Raw genomic sequence first — 17063 nt, 5'->3', positions numbered from 1 at the left:
AAACACCCTATATATCTGAAAACATGATTCTAGACCCAACTCTATGATTATGACTTCTGTGACCTGCAAGTTCTTTACTTTCTAACCTGAGGTTTATGGTCTTGTGTAGAACAGGGTATGTATACTACGACTCATCCCGACTTTGCTTTTCTTGAAACTTCAAATACAAAGTAATTTATGTGAAAAGTATGTAAACCACACAAAACATGAAGTAGTACTATTATTCACCCAGAAGTTTTTGTTTTAGGGGAAATAGCACGATGCAATGTATGTGCCAGATATTCCTGACTTCTAATTTTGAGAAGCTGATTATCTCCCAGATGAGCTACAGTAATACTTCCAACTATGTGAAGCTGTGGATTACAGGACATTATACGTAAATTAGCTTCCCAGTTAAATTTACTTCTATAAACAAAACTTTTAACAGTATAGGAAAACAACCTTGGAATAAGACACACAAAATCTTGCCTTTGCCATGTAACAGCTATGTGACTTCAGGCAAGTTTTTTAACCTCTCTCCACATCTCATCTGTAAATGAGGATAATATCTATTTATTGTGAGGATTAAAACTTCTGAGCAAATTCATTTGCAATGTGCACAGCACAAACTTCTGGCACACAGTAAGCACTCTTAAAATTGTGTTTCTTATTACTATAATCATGTTGGACAGAGTTCTTTTTAAATACCAGTGTAACTCCTTTAAACCACCCCTTACTGATTTAGGATCTCATTAGGACTATTACATCTGTACTGGGACGTATCGTGGTGATCCTAAGGTCTACTGACGTATGCAATGCCTCTCTGCCAAAAAACTCAAATTAGAATGTTTGTGATTTGTGGGTCCTTTTCTATAGGATGCCTGCTCTGCAGTCACCTGTAAAATACTGCTATCAGTTTATGTTTCCATAGAAGAATTATCACTACTGCTTTTGGATTTGCTCTTACCTATAAAGCTCAGAAAAATAGCTAGCAAGCTTTTAGTTTAGTACTAGGAATAAACCAAGAGTTAGAAGCTTTGGTGGGAAAAGGAAATAAGTTCTCACAGATATAAAAGGCATAATATCCAACTTTTGAACACAGTAGAATTTTGGCTAAGCCGTTTTTTCTATTCTTTTCTTTTCTGTTAACTCCCTTGTCCTTTACTACATTCTGTACAGATAAGGTTTGCCAGGTAAATAGGACCTGACCATAAAATACACGTAGGAGTCAGCTTAAGAGAACAATCTCCTTACAGGGAAAAGATCCAACAAACAGATGTCTGGGATATGAGGGAAACAATAGCTAACCATTAATAAAAGAGATAGCTGCATTTAGTCAGACAAATTCTACCAAAAATGACAATCCTGAAGGAAACAAATGCACACTGAACATTTATTTTCTCATGAGTTGAAAGTGAAACTCATTCATCACACAATTCTTATTCCTTATTTAGCACCTGGCCGAGAAGGCCACAGGGCACACGGCAGAGCAGGGGGCAGAACACCCAGGTCCTTGGCCCCGCTTTACCACCGAGGCACTCTCTGATCTTGGGCAAGCCTTCTGGCCGGCAGCATCTTTATCAGTAAAGAAAGGGTCAAAGTCAGAAGGAGGAGAGGAGACCACAGAAGCAGAGGTTGGAGTGACATGTTTTGAAGATGAAGGAGGGGGCCAAGAGCCAAGAAATGCAGGCAGCCTCCAGAAGCTGGAAAAGGCAAGGAAACAGATCCTCCCCTAGAGCCTCCGGAGGAATGCAGCCCTGGGAGTCTATTTTAAACTCTGTCTTAGGAACTGTAAGATAGCAAATGTGTGTTGTTTTAAGCCACTAAGTTTGTGGTAATTTTTTATAGCAAGAACAGTGAGTAAACTAAAATATCTGTCTGTAATTAACTTCTGCCGGGACCCCCTCTCCGCTTCCCTGAAGGAGCGAGCTATGCCTGCAGGCTCACGTTCCATCTTGACTAGCAAGGTAGCGGCGGATACTGGAAAGATCTCTTTAGACAACTTCACAATTTTTAGCAAATTATGTTCTAAAACCATTTAACAGGATTCAAATGGATGTTAAACAGAGATTCTTTACCCTTGCAGAGAAGTTTAACACTAGATATACTTTACTAGGTTACAGTTAGATACTAAAACATATTACAGATGTTAGATTAAATAAACACCTTAAATTCACTGGCGATAATTAACTTGGCACAGGGTAAGATTTCATGAGTGAGTGAACATGATGGTAACTTTATCTTTGAATTATTACTTTGTTATTTGCTACATGGACTTTGATCAATGCTAACAATATAAACAGAGAATTCTTTTATTAACTAAGGAAGAATATACAATGCCACTAAAGGTAGAAGACCAAACAGGAAAAGCCCCCCCAGAGTGGCAACGCAAACGTCCTAACAAACCCTTTTTGTGAATACCTGTTCCAGTTCCTGCTCTGCATACTGCCTTCTACTCAGCTCACACTCGGCTCCTTCCCTGAGCTCTCTCAGCCGACAAGCCTCTTCCTTTGCGTAATTGATTTCATCCATCATTTTGCGCTCTAGATTTTGCTTTTCTACAGCAACGTTTCTGTTTTCTTCCTGTGCCTTTTCAAGCCTTACAGAATGATAAAAGTAAAAATTCCTCACCAAAGTTTCATCTTTTTTATGAAGAATAACTACATATCAAGCAACAACATACATGTTTCAATCCAAAATCACACAATTTTCTATTAATCTTACATCTGAATAGCAAAACAGCAGGTGGCCCATGGTATAGTTGTTTGGTTATCTTGAGCTCAAAATACAGTGATAGCAGGGAATCACTCTTCAAGCAAAGAGACTTCTAAGAAATTCATAATTATCTAAATCATGTTAAAAATAAAATTTCACTAGGGGCGCCTGGGTGGCTCAGTCAGTTGGGCATCTGACTTTGGCTCAGGTCATGATCTCATGGCTCATGAGTTCTAGCCCTGTGTTGGGCTCTGTGCTGACAGCACAGAGCCTGGAGCCTGCTTCGGATTCTGTCTCTCTCTCTCTCTCTCTCTCTCTCTCTCTCTCTGCCCCTCCCCACTCACTCTCTGTCTCTCTCTAATATAAATAAAAACATTAAAAAAATAAAACATTAAAAATAAAATTTCACTATACATATCACTCCACCTATATTTATTTCTACTGATCTGCCCATTTATTCACCAGAGCATACCTTTAATATAAATCTATAATTAGGACATTGTAAGTTTTATAAAAATATGAAGTGTACATACGTTACTGATATGTGTCACAAACTAAACATAAGTGTGTAAGCACACACCCACATTACGTTTTCACAAATTGTATTTGCCAACATAAATAAGACTTATAGCTTTTTAAACGTACCTCTCCTGTAAGTCCATGAGACTTTGCTCTGCGGTTTGTAAACTCTCCAAGTCTTTCATCATTTTTGCAACATGTTCTTTTGATGTCTTATTCTGTGTGTAAGCAAACCAGCACCCCCCAACACCAATTACTATAGAAACTGTGAGAATAAAATCCTTCATCCAGTTATGAGGCGGGCCTATGAAAAAAAATGCAGATGGTCAAATTAATCTTTGAGTGTAACAGAATCTTCATACAGAGGCATTTTGTAGTAGGTAGCTAAAACAAGCAAATGTTTTCTGATGAGCCTCCCATAAACAAGCTCCATTCTTTTAAAAATTATTTCTTCAAACAATCAAAGTGCTTATCGTAACACTGATATACTAGACCCTCCAGAGGGCACAGATAAGCCCACATGGATGCACCACACCCCTGTGGCACAGGAGGCAGCAACAAAAGTTCTGGGGACCCTGCAAAAGCAAGAGTATCTCCAATCATGTCCTCTGTGGGGTGAAAGCAGGCATAAAGAATACCACCCCTATCATCCCAACTGCTTTCCTTCAGTCAGGTTAGGGACATGTCATGCTTTGATACACACACTGGAAGCCTAATCCTTCAACAAAAGAGCACCCCCCGCCCCCAAGCAAGCAGTCATGTAATGAGGATTAGTCAGTGATTCTCAACCAAGGGCGATATCTCCCACAGTGGACATTTGACAATTTTTGCTTGCCACAGCAGGGAGGGTGTAAAATGGGTGGGGGAGTTGCTACCGGTGTCTAGTGGGAAGAGGCCAGGGATGTTGCTAAACAGACAAAAACGCACAAGACACTTTCCTGCCCTGCTTCTGCCAGTAACAGAGAATTACCCAGGAATCATCCAGCCCAAATCATGAAGTGCCAAGGTTGAGTAACCATGAGTTAAATGATCATAACAAGTCTTATTTTAGGTGCTATTTGCCAGAGATTTCTGGGTTACTAGCAGGAAAGAACAGGATCACCTTCTCCACCACTAGGCATGTCAGTAATTTCCAGCAGTTTCTACAGTAAGGAGTAAGGAGCCAGGGCCTACTGTCCTCAGTGATACAAAACACAGAAGTCACTAGCAAATAACTTCCTAGTCTATCCCTGACTCTTAACACACACTAAGATTCAGAGGGCTCTCTGGAGTGATACACAATGATAAGGAAGACAATGTAATGCATGATTTGCTCCCAAGAGATAGAGTTTACAGCGGAAAAACTACCAAACTGCCCAGGCCTCCAGCACGTCTATGTTGTATGTGTGATGAAACACGGGGCTCCGTAGACATCAGGACTTCTCATGCTCACTCAGGTTCGTGTGTGTTTACACCGTGTGAGGAATGCCAAGCCCTATGCCAGACACCCTATTTCCAGAGCTCACGCCCTCACCTACGGTGAAACAGATGCACTGCGGAAGACCAGAGTCTCAAAAGGATTTATTTTTACTTCCGCCTCAGACTGAGAAGTTCAGCTCGTGTTCTAGTTTAAACATGAGCCCAGTTCAGGCCAAAATATTACTCACCAGAAATAACAATAAAGAGAATGGTCAAGTACCAAACTCTATAGTAAGTGCCACAAACTGAAAAAGATTTCAGCGAAAACTCCTTTACAATGTGTGTCTGTTCGTTTGACAGTGTTAGTTTGTTATAAATCTAATGCTGGTGTTCCCACTGCAGGGCTCATTCCCTCAAATAATAATTTTAAGACAAACACATTAAAAAGGTAACGCATCATTAACTTCTTCGCTGGTTTATTAAAACATTTGTTTCCAGCATTCTTTTGACTAGTTTGGTTTCTTTTCAAATGACAATGAAATACTGTTTTGGCTTAGAGGGAGTTTGTTCCTGGCTTAATAAAATATAAATATTCCTGACCAAGCTGTATACAGAGGCAAGTTATATAGTTTCATTCCTATTTGCACCAATCATTCACATGAACAAATCAGACAGAATCTCACAGGAGACAATCCCCAACAGATTCAGCAGAAAACTTAGGGTGTCACCTCTGTGGAATGCCCGGCATTTCAGGAGTGTTCGATTTCCTAGGGTTTGTAATTTCCAACAACAGTGCATTTCCACCAACTCTCACAAAGCAGAGTTCCAGCTGTTTGACCAGCTGCTCTCAGCCTGAGCCAAAAAAGAACCACCAGTCCCATCATGGAATCTACCCAACGGCTCCAGTAACCCTTTTTTGGTAGTGTCACCCCCCAAACCGATCACAGAAACCTGCAAGTCTCCCAACTCCGAAAACTGAGGTAAAATAAATATTAGTTTCCTAATTTATCATTTCTGGAAGCCATTTTTCTTGTATTAATTGTTACTCCTTTTTGGCTTCTGAAAAATAGAATATAAAACCTCTAAAAATGTAGAATATTCAAATACTTTTCCCCAAAGCTGTTTAAAACTTGAAATTAAATAAACATATTAAACTTCCCTTCTGAAAAAAAAAAAAAAAGTATTCCTGTCAAAAGTAAAGAAATACAAGGTTTATTTTCCTTACAAATATGACATAATAATTTCTTAAATGTTCTTCTTCAATACAATCAAATATTCTCCATCTTGTGCATTGCCAGGATGGTCTGTTATCATGGAAAATTTCAAGTGGATCTTCAGGAACCAGCTTGGCAATGTGACATTCCACATTTCAATGACAGAAAATCTCACCCTATAAATCTTTTAAGATAATATTACATTTCCTTTATACCTAACAGACGATTTTCTTAGTGTTTTATCTTTCTTACTTTTTCTTCTTTAAATAACAGGGGTGCCTGGGTGGCTCAGTCAGTTAAGTATCGGACTTTGGCTCAGGTCATGATCTCGAGGTTAGTGAGTACGAGCCCTGAGGTCAGCACAGAGAATGCTTCCGATCCTGTCTCCCTCTCCGCCCCTCCCCCATTCATTCTCTCTCTCTCTCTCTCTCTCTCTCTCTCTCTCTCTCTCTCAAAAATAAATTTAAAAAAATAAAAATAAATGACAAATATGTGATCTGATTATTCTTTTGCATCATACTCTGTGAGAGAGAATACTAACGTGTTAGAGGTCCAAACAAAACCACATCCAGCGCCTTGAGCTGAAGTTTTTGTCTGTGACTCCGATCGCTGATTTTCAACTGGGAGCTCATAAATGAAGGTTCATGCACTGCTATCCTGTTCATTCAAAAAATATATACATATTAAATGAAAATATTTCTAGTATGTAAATTTAAGTATTTGAGCAATACATGTAATACTTTACACATTAGTGACGACCTACTACTGTTAAGAGCTCATCCATGTGATTTAATACTTTACTAACAGGTGTCAAAAAACTTCTCGGTGCAAACTTAGCTGTAAGACACCCTGCATTAATTATTTACTTGTTATGTTGACGTTTTTGTTTTCTAAGGTTAACTTTATGCTATAATTTACCTGAATGCAGAAATTTAACCAATGCAAAAGCATTTTATAACCATTAATTACCTCTGCATTTTATTATCATTTCACAGAGAACAAGAAAATTGTTAGGTAATTGACTTAACATCAATAACAAACTATAAAATATACTTTTCAATTTAGATCGTATCACTTTTCTTTAAAAGTGTCTGAAAAACCTGTAGCTTTACATTCTAATATGTAAACTGTTTATAAATTAAACAGAGTCCACGGAAGTCATAAGTGAGAATAAGAAGTCATCATGGTTGGGGAGAGAAAACTGAGACATTTATGTAACAGGAAATACTGAACCATTTCATTAGCAATGAAAAAAAAACATGTAGGGGGCCAAAAGGCACAGGTGGAAGAAGGAAATAAAATCACTTTGTTTTGGACGTCAAGTCCAAGTTGCCCCATCATCAACTAACATTTCTTAACAACCAAGTATGACACCAATGAAGATCTTATAACACAAAGTCTAATAATAATCATATAATAGTTAATAACAATGACGATAAAAACAAGCATGTACTATATGCCCGGTCCTGGGTCAAAGGCTAAATCAAAATTGAAGAACACCTCAAACAGATACAAAATTCCCATTTCACAGATGAGGAAACTAAGGTAGGGAGAGATTGAGTAACTTGCCCAATTAGTAGTAAGAGGTGGGGCAGGGATTCAAACCCAAATATGTATGATTCCAATGACTGTACTCTGAATCCACTGCATTTTCTTATGATAGATACCAGAACGTGTGAGTGTGCAGAAGTTACAAAAACTCCTATAACTGCTACAGGCTTCCATAAATCTTTACAGTGTAAAGAACTCTTTCCCTTTGCAAGATGCCTTCCTTCATCTTCTCTGCAAGCACCTTTTGTGTATGGCTCCTGTTACACCTTTAACGTGACACTTCCCAAACTGCTGGAAGGCAGAGCTATGTCTTATCTCAGTATCCCCAAACCTAGCATTATGCTTGGCAAAAGTAGATGCTTGATAAATGTTTGTAGAATACATAAGTGAATGCATGGATGGATGCATGAATGAATTAACAGCAACAATACTGGTAGACTAAACTGAAGAGAAACAATGAGATGTAGTAAAAAGGATACCACGTAACAGTTTTATACAAGGTTCAGTATGAGCCCCGGGGGGTGGAAGTGGTTCTACCTGAGTGGGTGAGGATGTCAGGGGAGTTCACACAGGTCTGAAAGGAATGAGGAGGCATGCGTCAGGCGAAGAGAGCCTTAGTTTAAGCTCTGGTAATAAGAATTTCAGACTATAGAAAATCAGTAAAAGGCTTATGATAACCGTGATAACATAAAACTAACATAATTTGGGCTACCTATTGCAATGCGACAGTATTTTAATGTCACAGAAAGGAAACAATGAACTGCTGTAGGTACCTGTCCATCCGAAATGTGTAATACATTTTCTTACACATTCTTCTAAGTAGCTCTTGTACCTACAATTACCCTACAAAAAGTCCCGTAACTCATATTGCTATTTAAGTTAATTGATACTTAAGTCCCTTTAAGCGAGTCCTCTAATTGCCATTACCCCTATGAAAGGGGCTTGATGATGGGTATTCTGGTTTCCCTTTCTTCTCTGCTCACAGAAGCTCCCATGAGCTCACCTGAAAGCTGAACTTCTGTATTGATAACCTGTCTTTTCTGGTAACATGTTCACTATTTAAAAAAAAAAAAAAAATTGATCTTGATGAAGTGTGATGTTATTTCAACAATTCTCCAAGAAGCTGAGCTATCTCTGGCACCCCTTATTTAACCAAAGGAAAAAAAGTGGCTATAACATTTATTGCCAACACACTGAGCAACCTATTTCCTTTCATGCTGTTGTACAAAAAAACTTCCCAAAAGACAACATAAGAAAAATACTAGGAGTTCCTCATAACTAGGGTAACATACAACTCAAAACAAAAACAAAAACAAAAACAAAACAACCCTAATCCCACTTTAATACTCTACTATCCTGTTTTAGCTTAGAAACTTACTTAAAAGCAAAAACCCTATCTTCATTTTGTCTTCTTTCCACCATCTAGTTGCACCTTGAACACACCAGATACTCAATACAGACTTGTTGAACTGACTCTCATTCCCATTATTTCCTCAATATAACCATATGCACAGCAAAACCAGTAAAATACTGTTGTTGATGTTCACAAAATATATTTACGGGAGATACGAAAATTTTCAACTCAATCCAAAATCTGAAGTCCAAAGAAACAACAGCCACTTATTTCAATAGAGTATGTAAGCAAATTGATTAGAAATACAATATGCATATTTCATCACAAATAATAATGAGATAATAATAAGGGATTAGAGTCTTTTTTGATTCAAGAAACATTTGAGAGAGGAATGGAACATAAGCAAGTTCTGGTAGAATCGTTGCAAATTTTGACATTTGAGTCTTTAAAGATTTTTAAGTTAACTAATGGAGATTTAGAAAGTAAAATTTAGAAAACGAATAATTCCAGGCATCTAAGGGATAAACTGGCATCCTAGACTTTGGTATCAGATCTATCTAGGTTCAAGTGCTGAATTGGGCAAAATATTTGACTTTTCTCTGATTTGCTTTTTATCTGCAAAATGGGGATAACAATACATACTTAATTTTAACCATGAAGTTTAAATGACATAATACAGAGTACCTTTATGTTACATACATTTTAAAATGGTTGCTATTAGGGACTCATGGGTGACTCAGTCACTTAAGCATCCAACTCTTGATTTCGGCTCAGATCATGATCTCACGGTTCATGAGTTCAAGCTCTGCATTGGGCTCCTTGCTGAGAGCACTGGAGCCTGCTTGGGATTCTCTCTCTCTCGCTCTCTCTCTCTCCCTCTCTCTCTCTCTCTCTCTCTGTCACCTCCTTAGAATCAGAGGCGTGTGCTCTCTCTCTCAAAATAAACTTAAAAAATGGCTATTATTTACATTTTATTAAGCTTTTTTTTTGAGCTTTAACTTGTGGCCACTAATATTAAGTGACTATTATTATTAAAGAATACAATTAAGAAAGATCTGTACATTAACCCACTCAAATAGGTTTTTCATAAAGGTGGATTCATATCAAATGAATATGTTTTTGTTATATTTACCACATGGTCAGAGGTTGGGCTTTTGATGTTATCTAACAAAGATGTAGTTGGCCTACCTTCTAATTCCAAAAATTACTTTCTTTGGGAATAAATTTTAAAAAGAGCTTGATTATTTAGACAAAGAAAAATGATTAAAACTTACAAATTCACACCTTAAAAAATTAAAGAATGGATATAATATTTCCTTTGAGCCCTTAGTCACAGAGATAACTTATAAATTTGGCACAGAAAAGTAACATCTAGTATATAATTCTCCTTGAGTGGAAAAAAAATGCATTTGGATAATAAAGACTCACCTGGGAAGCGTTGTTCCTTTGACATTATTGTCTCTAAAATTCTTCTCATATTGGGGTAGTTCAACAAATTCTATCAACCACTGAAGCGTGTCTTCAAGGGTCCAATTATGAACTGCAAGAGACAAAAGGGGAAGGCATATTTTAAACAGATAATTATCAGCTTTGAAACTTTACATAATTTACACATATATATTTATATACACATACATACACATGTATATAAAATTACTAAAACTTCAGAGGATGTTAGATTGAATTTTCAATTCAATCAACACAAAGTACTTAAATGATATCTGGCATTCTATGAGAAGCTGAAAACAGTGGAGACATACTTCCTATACTTAAGTTTATAATCTATAACAGAGAAAGCATGAAAGAAAAAGAATAAAATATTAGCACGATTAATTCTAAAATAAGCATCTATGCAAAATTCATACAGAAGGAAATACTCCATCATTTCCCTGGTTGTAGAAAAACTTACAAGACATGTATCTATTCACTCATTCTTTCTTTCATTTAGTCATCCATCCACAGAATATTGTAAAGCTTGTGAATATCAGGTTCCATTCTAATGCAATGGAATATGGTAATAAGCAAATGCAGAAAATCCTTGCCCTCATGGGATGGGGGGGGAGGGGGCAATTTACAAGAGAAGGAAGAAAAGTGAAGAAAATTTCAGACACTGATCAGCTATTAAGAAACAAAGGAGAAAGATGTCAGGATCAGCCTCTGAGGAACTATTATCTGAACTGAGACCTAAAACTTTGCAAGGAGCCAACACTGTGATCATCCGGGAGAAAAATATCTCAAACAGATGGAAAAGCTAGCAGTATAAAGGCCTTACTAAAGGAATGAACTAGCTGTATTTGAGAAAAAGAAAGAGAAAGCAGAGGGGCCAGGTCATAGAAGACTTTAAAAAATTCTGGATATTTTTCTAATTTCAGTAAGAAGTGGGGGGGGGGGGGGGAGGGTAAATAATGTTTTTAAATCTATATTTACTCTTCAATGTGGATAATGGATTGTAGATTGTGTAGGAGACAAGACTGAAAGCCCAAAGCAGTAAGGAGAACATTCCTTTATATAGCAGTCCATACAAGAGGCTATATCACTCTTGGACTATGGTGTCAGTAGAGGATATGGTGACAAGTGGTCAGATTTAGGATATATTGTGGGGAGAATGCTGTTAGATGTGTTAATGAAATAGATGGGGGCTAGTAACTACAGGAAAGTAAAAAACAAACAAACAAAAACAAAACAAAACAAAAGTAGAGAGGACAGTACCATCAACTGCAATAGTAAAGAATGGGAGGAAGAGACTGGGAAGACAAGCAAGGCAGGTGACAGATCAAAAGTTCTGTTTTTAGACATGTTATATTTGAAGGATATATTAGATATTTAAGTGCGGACACATAGTAGCAGTCAGATATACAAGTCTGGAGCTTAGGGAAGAGTGAGATTAGAAACAGAGATATAAAAATTGAGAGTCTTCAGCATTTGGATGGTCTTTAGACTGAATGAGATCACCCAGGACACTGAACACAGCTATTAATGGACTCCAGGAGACTGGCCCTAAATCATGAAGAAAATGATAGCTAACATCTTTTCTCCTGGACACTTATTTTGAATTAAGCCCTTTATGTTCACATTTTTTTCCTTTAAGCCTTATTTAAAAACACACAAAACTTATGAAACACTAACATAATTATTTTCATTTATGGAGATGAGAAACTAAAAGGTTAATGGGACCAAGATAGATAGTAGCAGGACTGGATTTGAACCCAGGCCAACTGACTGTAGGACCTGACCCTATGCTATTCTGAGAGCAATAATATTAAATAGCAGTAGAGATGTAAACAAGCAGTTAAAGACTGGAAGCAATTCAGACATTTCTGCTTGAAGAATATGAAGGACAATGATGAGAATATCCAAAGGGAAGGATGCAAGTGTCCTTAAAAAATTAAGAGCTCCAGATTGTCTGCATTTAGTTTGAGGTTTGGGAACATAAAGTGCTTATAGACCACAGAAAGGTCAGAGGATAGTGAAGAACATGAGTGAGCACCTCGGTGGCTCAGTCGGTTAAGCTCGGGTCACGATCTCACAGCTCGTGGGTTCGAGCCCCACATCAGGCTCTGTGCTGACAGCTCAGAGCCTGGAGCCTGCTTCGAACTGTGTCTCCTTCTCTCTCTTTGCCCCTCCCCTGCTTGTGCTCACGCTCTCTCTCTCAAAAATAAATAAACATTAAAAAATTAAAAAAAAAAAATAAAAGCAGATATGGGAATCCATCTGTGTATGCATAAATCTGAAAATACCTTCCTGATAAACTACAGAAAATTAGGAATTCACTTCTGCAAGCAAAGCTAAATTTTCATAATCTGCCTTTTTCATTAAGTGTTCTTTAGAGAAAAAGCTTCAATAAGTCACAACAAGAAAGCAGGTAGCAAAAATTCATTTAAAACCTACATATGGTAATTGATTATTTTATACTGAGACAAAACTTGGACTATTTAAAAATTTTTCTCTCCTTCATGTGTTCCTGGCATAAGCTTGGACACATGCCTGAGGCTGCTGTATCCATTTGGCCAAATAACTTAGAATACCAGCTAAAGGTTCAGGCCCTCGGTGCTTTCCAATGAATTTAATAAATTCGAAATAGCCTTTTTTCTCTTAAGTTGCTTCCCATTCAACATGAACTGCACTGAGAATTACTTGTCTTGATTGCCAAGAAACCAACATGCAGCTGCACCTCGTACACCCACACAAAAATCTCAGCCAAGAAAACAGGAGAAGATCCTCTCTGTCATTTCCATGGCTGTTCAACTGATCAACAACAGAAGTCCCTGATCTCAACACTCCAGCATATCAAAATATTCCTTCAATTCCCAATGAGCCAGGATAGAAAGGAAGAAAAATCTAGTGAAAAAAAAATACATATTTAAAGTGCCCAAATCCTGATGTCACTCTACTCTGTAAACAGAATATTCTAGTGGTTCTAAACTCATTTCTTTTACAATGAATCTTTAAAACAACAAAATCCTAACAAAGAGCACACAGTTTACTTTGGGAGGAAGCTCACTTCTTCTTGTGCTTTTTGGTTTCTTTGGTGATGCCTAGTAAATACCTTCACTTTTCATGACCAGGACTTGTATTTTATATTAGCTTTCTCTGCTCCAAATATACTAGTTGCCTTTCAATTCTTAGGAGAGGTCATACGATGTCCTTCCTCAGGGCCTTTGCACCTGCTGTTTCCTCAATATAGAGACTCTTTTCTCCATCGCTGACTCATCTTTGTCTATTCACTTTACCAAGACTTCCAATCTCAGTTAAAACCTTAATTCCTCAAGGGAGCCTTCCCAAACACTGCTATTGGTCATAAATCACTCGGTACTTTTTAGGCATAGCATTAACTGTAATTATTTATTTGTATGATTATTTCAACATCTGTTTATTTCACTAAAGCACACTTTTTTTTGCTCATCATTCTATTCCCAGCATTTGGTACACAAAAGATGTTCAACAAATTATCTGTTGGATCCTCTAGAATACATGAATTAGAACATGCTTAATTGACAGATACTATGAAAATCTATTTTCACATTTTAGTGAAGAGACCCAAATAAAAAGGAGATTGTCTGTAGTTACACATTTAAGAATTATCTGGTTCCTTGTCACCTGCCTCTCCATTGCTCTTTCACATATGCTGTTGCTACATAGCACTTCCACCAGAGGGCGGCCAGAGGAGGAGAGTGTATTTCGTCAAAAACTAAAATTTCCGTATCTGCAAAGCTCCAGCAAAGCCGATTTCTGTGCTATTACCTTATGTGGTTTCTGCTAGAAATCGTGTCACTGAGTGACTTTTGACATTTATTCCAAGGCAAGTAGAAAGACCTCCGGAACAGGAAGAGACCTGATTCTGGTCCCAGCTGTATCACTGATTTACCACAGCCAGGTTATTAAATGCAACTCAGTTTCTTCACATACGAAATGATAAAATCAGGCTAGACCATCTTTTAAAATTCACTCAAATTTGGGGCACCTGGGTGGCTCAGTCAGTTACGGGTCAGACTTTGACTTAGGCCACGATCTCATAGTTCATGGGTTCAAACCCCGCATCGGGTTCTGTGCTGACAGCTTGGAGCCTGGAGCCTGCTTCAGACTCCTCCCTACCCCTCCCGGGCTCATGCTCTCTCTCTTCTCTCAAAAATAAATGTTAAAAAAAATTTTTTTTTAATTCATTCAAATTCTGATTCCATTATAACAAACAAAAGTTGGTGTTTAAAATATTACTAAACTGCTGGCCTAGAAAGTAGATGATAAAATACTGACAGGGGGTGGGGGATGGTGCGTCTGGGTGGCTCAGTTAAGCATCCAACTTCGGCTCAGGTCATGATCTTGTGGTCCCGGAGTTCGAGCCCCACGTTGGGCTCTGTGCTGACAGCTCAGAGCCTAGAGCCTGCTTCAGATTCTGCGTCTCCCTCTCCCTCTCTGACCCTCCCCTGTTCATGTTCTCTCTCTCCCAAAAATAAACACAAAAACATTAAAAAAATTTAAAAAAAAATACTGACAGGGGAAAAGTGCCTCTAAGAACTTTCAGGACAGCAACAAAAAGTGCTGCTAATGTTTATCATGTGCGTATTAAATACCAGGAGATTTGCAAACATTGTTTCAAATACTCACTGCAACAACCCTTTGAAGTAGGTACTTTGATCACCACACTGAACTTAAAAGTCTACGAAGGTGACGTTCTTAATTAGACCTAACAGATTAGTAAACGATCGAAGCAGCTTTCAGACCAAGTTTGCTTCTGGAGCTGTCCACCACTGGGCAGTAACACTGTCTTCTTAGAGTTAAGTAAGTGCTCCCCATAATCAAATTACACGCTGCAAGTACACAGTTTATGTTCCGGTCACATGTGCAGCCATATCTGCAGCTTTCTGAATGTACCACACTCCCCCATGCACTCCTTCCACCTGGGATGGTCTTCCCTTCTTCCTTCTTTGCCCAGCATGTTCTTCCATAGCCTTTAATTCTCAGATCAGGAAGTCCCTCCTCCACGAAGTTTTCCCTACCCATCAATTCCCAGATCATAGTCGCTCTTCTTTGTGCTCCAGATCACATGTACATGAATCTGCCACAGGATCTGTCACATACTCTCACGCGACCACTCATGCCTGTCTTACCCCCAGGTGATGAATTCCTAGAGGGCAGGAACCTGTTCTTTTACCTAATACAGTGGTTGTCAACACCCAAAAGCCACACTCCTTTGATACAGGATTGTACATTTTATTATACTTTCATATATAACCTCATTTAACTCCCCATGTTCACATTTGAGAGATAGCTGTTCTCTCTAGTCTATACAGAGGACTGTGGCCAAAAGAGGCCCAAGTAATTACATATGTGGTCACATCTGTCTATTAACTGGAAGAGTTAGAATCTGAACTCTCATCTGCAGAATCCAAGTTCACTGCCAATATAGGTGTCTCCTGATTTAGATTAGCTCACTGCTTAGGGGTGCCTCGGTGGCTCCGTCACTTACACATCTATCTGACTCCTGATCTTGGCTCAGGTTATGATCTCACGGTTCGTGAGCTCGAACTCCATGTGGGGTTCTGTGCTGACAGTGTGGAGCCTGCTTGGGATTCTCTTCTCCCTCTCTCTCTGCCCCTCCTTCCATCTCTCTCAAAATAAATAAACAAACATCAAAAACATTTTGAAAAAGAATAGCTCACTGTTTAAAACGGAAAACACAGGTTCTCTTTGGAACAAACCTTCTAGACACATAGTACTAACAGTAATACGAGAGTTAAACATCGTTTATGAGCAATCTGCCATAGGTGATCGCATTCACGGATTCGGGATTCTGCTAGAGACATCTAGCGCACACTGTGGCCTACTGAGGGCGTGGAAACAGTAACACGACAAACAGCGCAATGGCACTTATTCCAGTTCTTCATCATGGGGTGACTCCTAAGACTTGAAAAAGCCTAAATGACAAGATTTCAAAGAGCCAGGGGATTCAGAGCCAGAGCAGGGCTCTGGCGCAAAGCAGGTGGTGGGGAACAGGAAAGAGTGGGGACAGGATGGTGAGTAGAACCAAATCTGCAGGAGGTGAGTGGGTGTGGGGATGTAGGATGTGTGGGGGTACCCGTTTATGGATTTTCACAGGAACAGAGGCAAGATAAGGATTCTCCTTTTCATTATCCCTCCCCTTGCCCTCAACAGGGCTATTTTAATAGGGAACAAAGTTCCTGATTCTGTACCAAAACAGTTTCCCTCTCTTCTCCTTCCTCCTTGTAAGTGTCAGTCTCTCCGGCATGTAATTATTTTGGATCAGCAGTTGAAAAAGATGAAAAATAATGACTGGACCTGAGGGGAGAAAGTTTTTAGTCAGCAGGACGACTTGTAGTAATGGAGAGAATGAAGAGAGAGGAAGGGCTAGAAATAGCCAACAACAGAAAGAGAAGCTAGCGTTCCTGTGGCGACCACGCTGAAGCAGCCTTCTTACAGAAACACATGAGTCACGCACAGGTACATCCTCGTGTACAAACTGGTTCTAAGCAGAAGAGACAGTGCAACTGAAAGTGATCTCTCCCTCCCTGAATTTCTGTAGGACTTACTGTTTCTCCCAAATGGCACACCACACACGCTGCCTCATTTTCCAAGCATCTGCTTAATTATATCTTACGTCCCTACTATACTGTGAGCTTCCATAAGGCAGGAACTACGCCGCCCAGGATAAAGTGGCCGTTTAAGTATTAGTTGTATGTATACCTGACCCCTAAGGGTGAGAACCAAACCTGTTTTGTTTTGTTTTGTTTTGAATTGTGTCTACGGGCTATGCCACACCTACAGTCGTGTGAAAGACAAAAATACTGTTTTCACGATATCCTATTCCAAAGCAGCAC

The 17063-nt window shown here is 38.7% G+C and overlaps 1 protein-coding gene across 2 annotated transcripts in view; it reads right to left on the bottom strand.

Annotated features, from left to right (window-relative positions):
* The window catches only part of STIM2 (stromal interaction molecule 2), a 150625-nt gene that overhangs the window by 20133 nt on the left and 113429 nt on the right, over window positions 1-17063 (bottom strand). For both annotated transcript variants that reach the window (XM_060655281.3, XM_060655282.3), the window contains exons 4-7: window positions 10159-10270; window positions 6367-6482; window positions 3340-3517; window positions 2401-2578 (exon numbers count right to left, since the gene is read on the bottom strand). In XM_060655281.3, the coding sequence (XP_060511264.2) occupies window positions 2401-2578; window positions 3340-3517; window positions 6367-6482; window positions 10159-10270 (584 nt within the window). The remainder of the gene's footprint in view (window positions 1-2400; window positions 2579-3339; window positions 3518-6366; window positions 6483-10158; window positions 10271-17063) is intronic.

This window comes from Panthera onca, chromosome B1, assembly GCF_046562875.1.
Source record: "Panthera onca isolate mPanOnc1 chromosome B1, mPanOnc1 haplotype 2, whole genome shotgun sequence".
In the NCBI taxonomy this organism is placed as follows: domain Eukaryota; kingdom Metazoa; phylum Chordata; class Mammalia; order Carnivora; family Felidae; genus Panthera; species Panthera onca.
The sequence above is the reverse complement of the archived record's forward strand: the minus strand, read 5'-3'. Positions and strand labels throughout refer to the sequence as shown.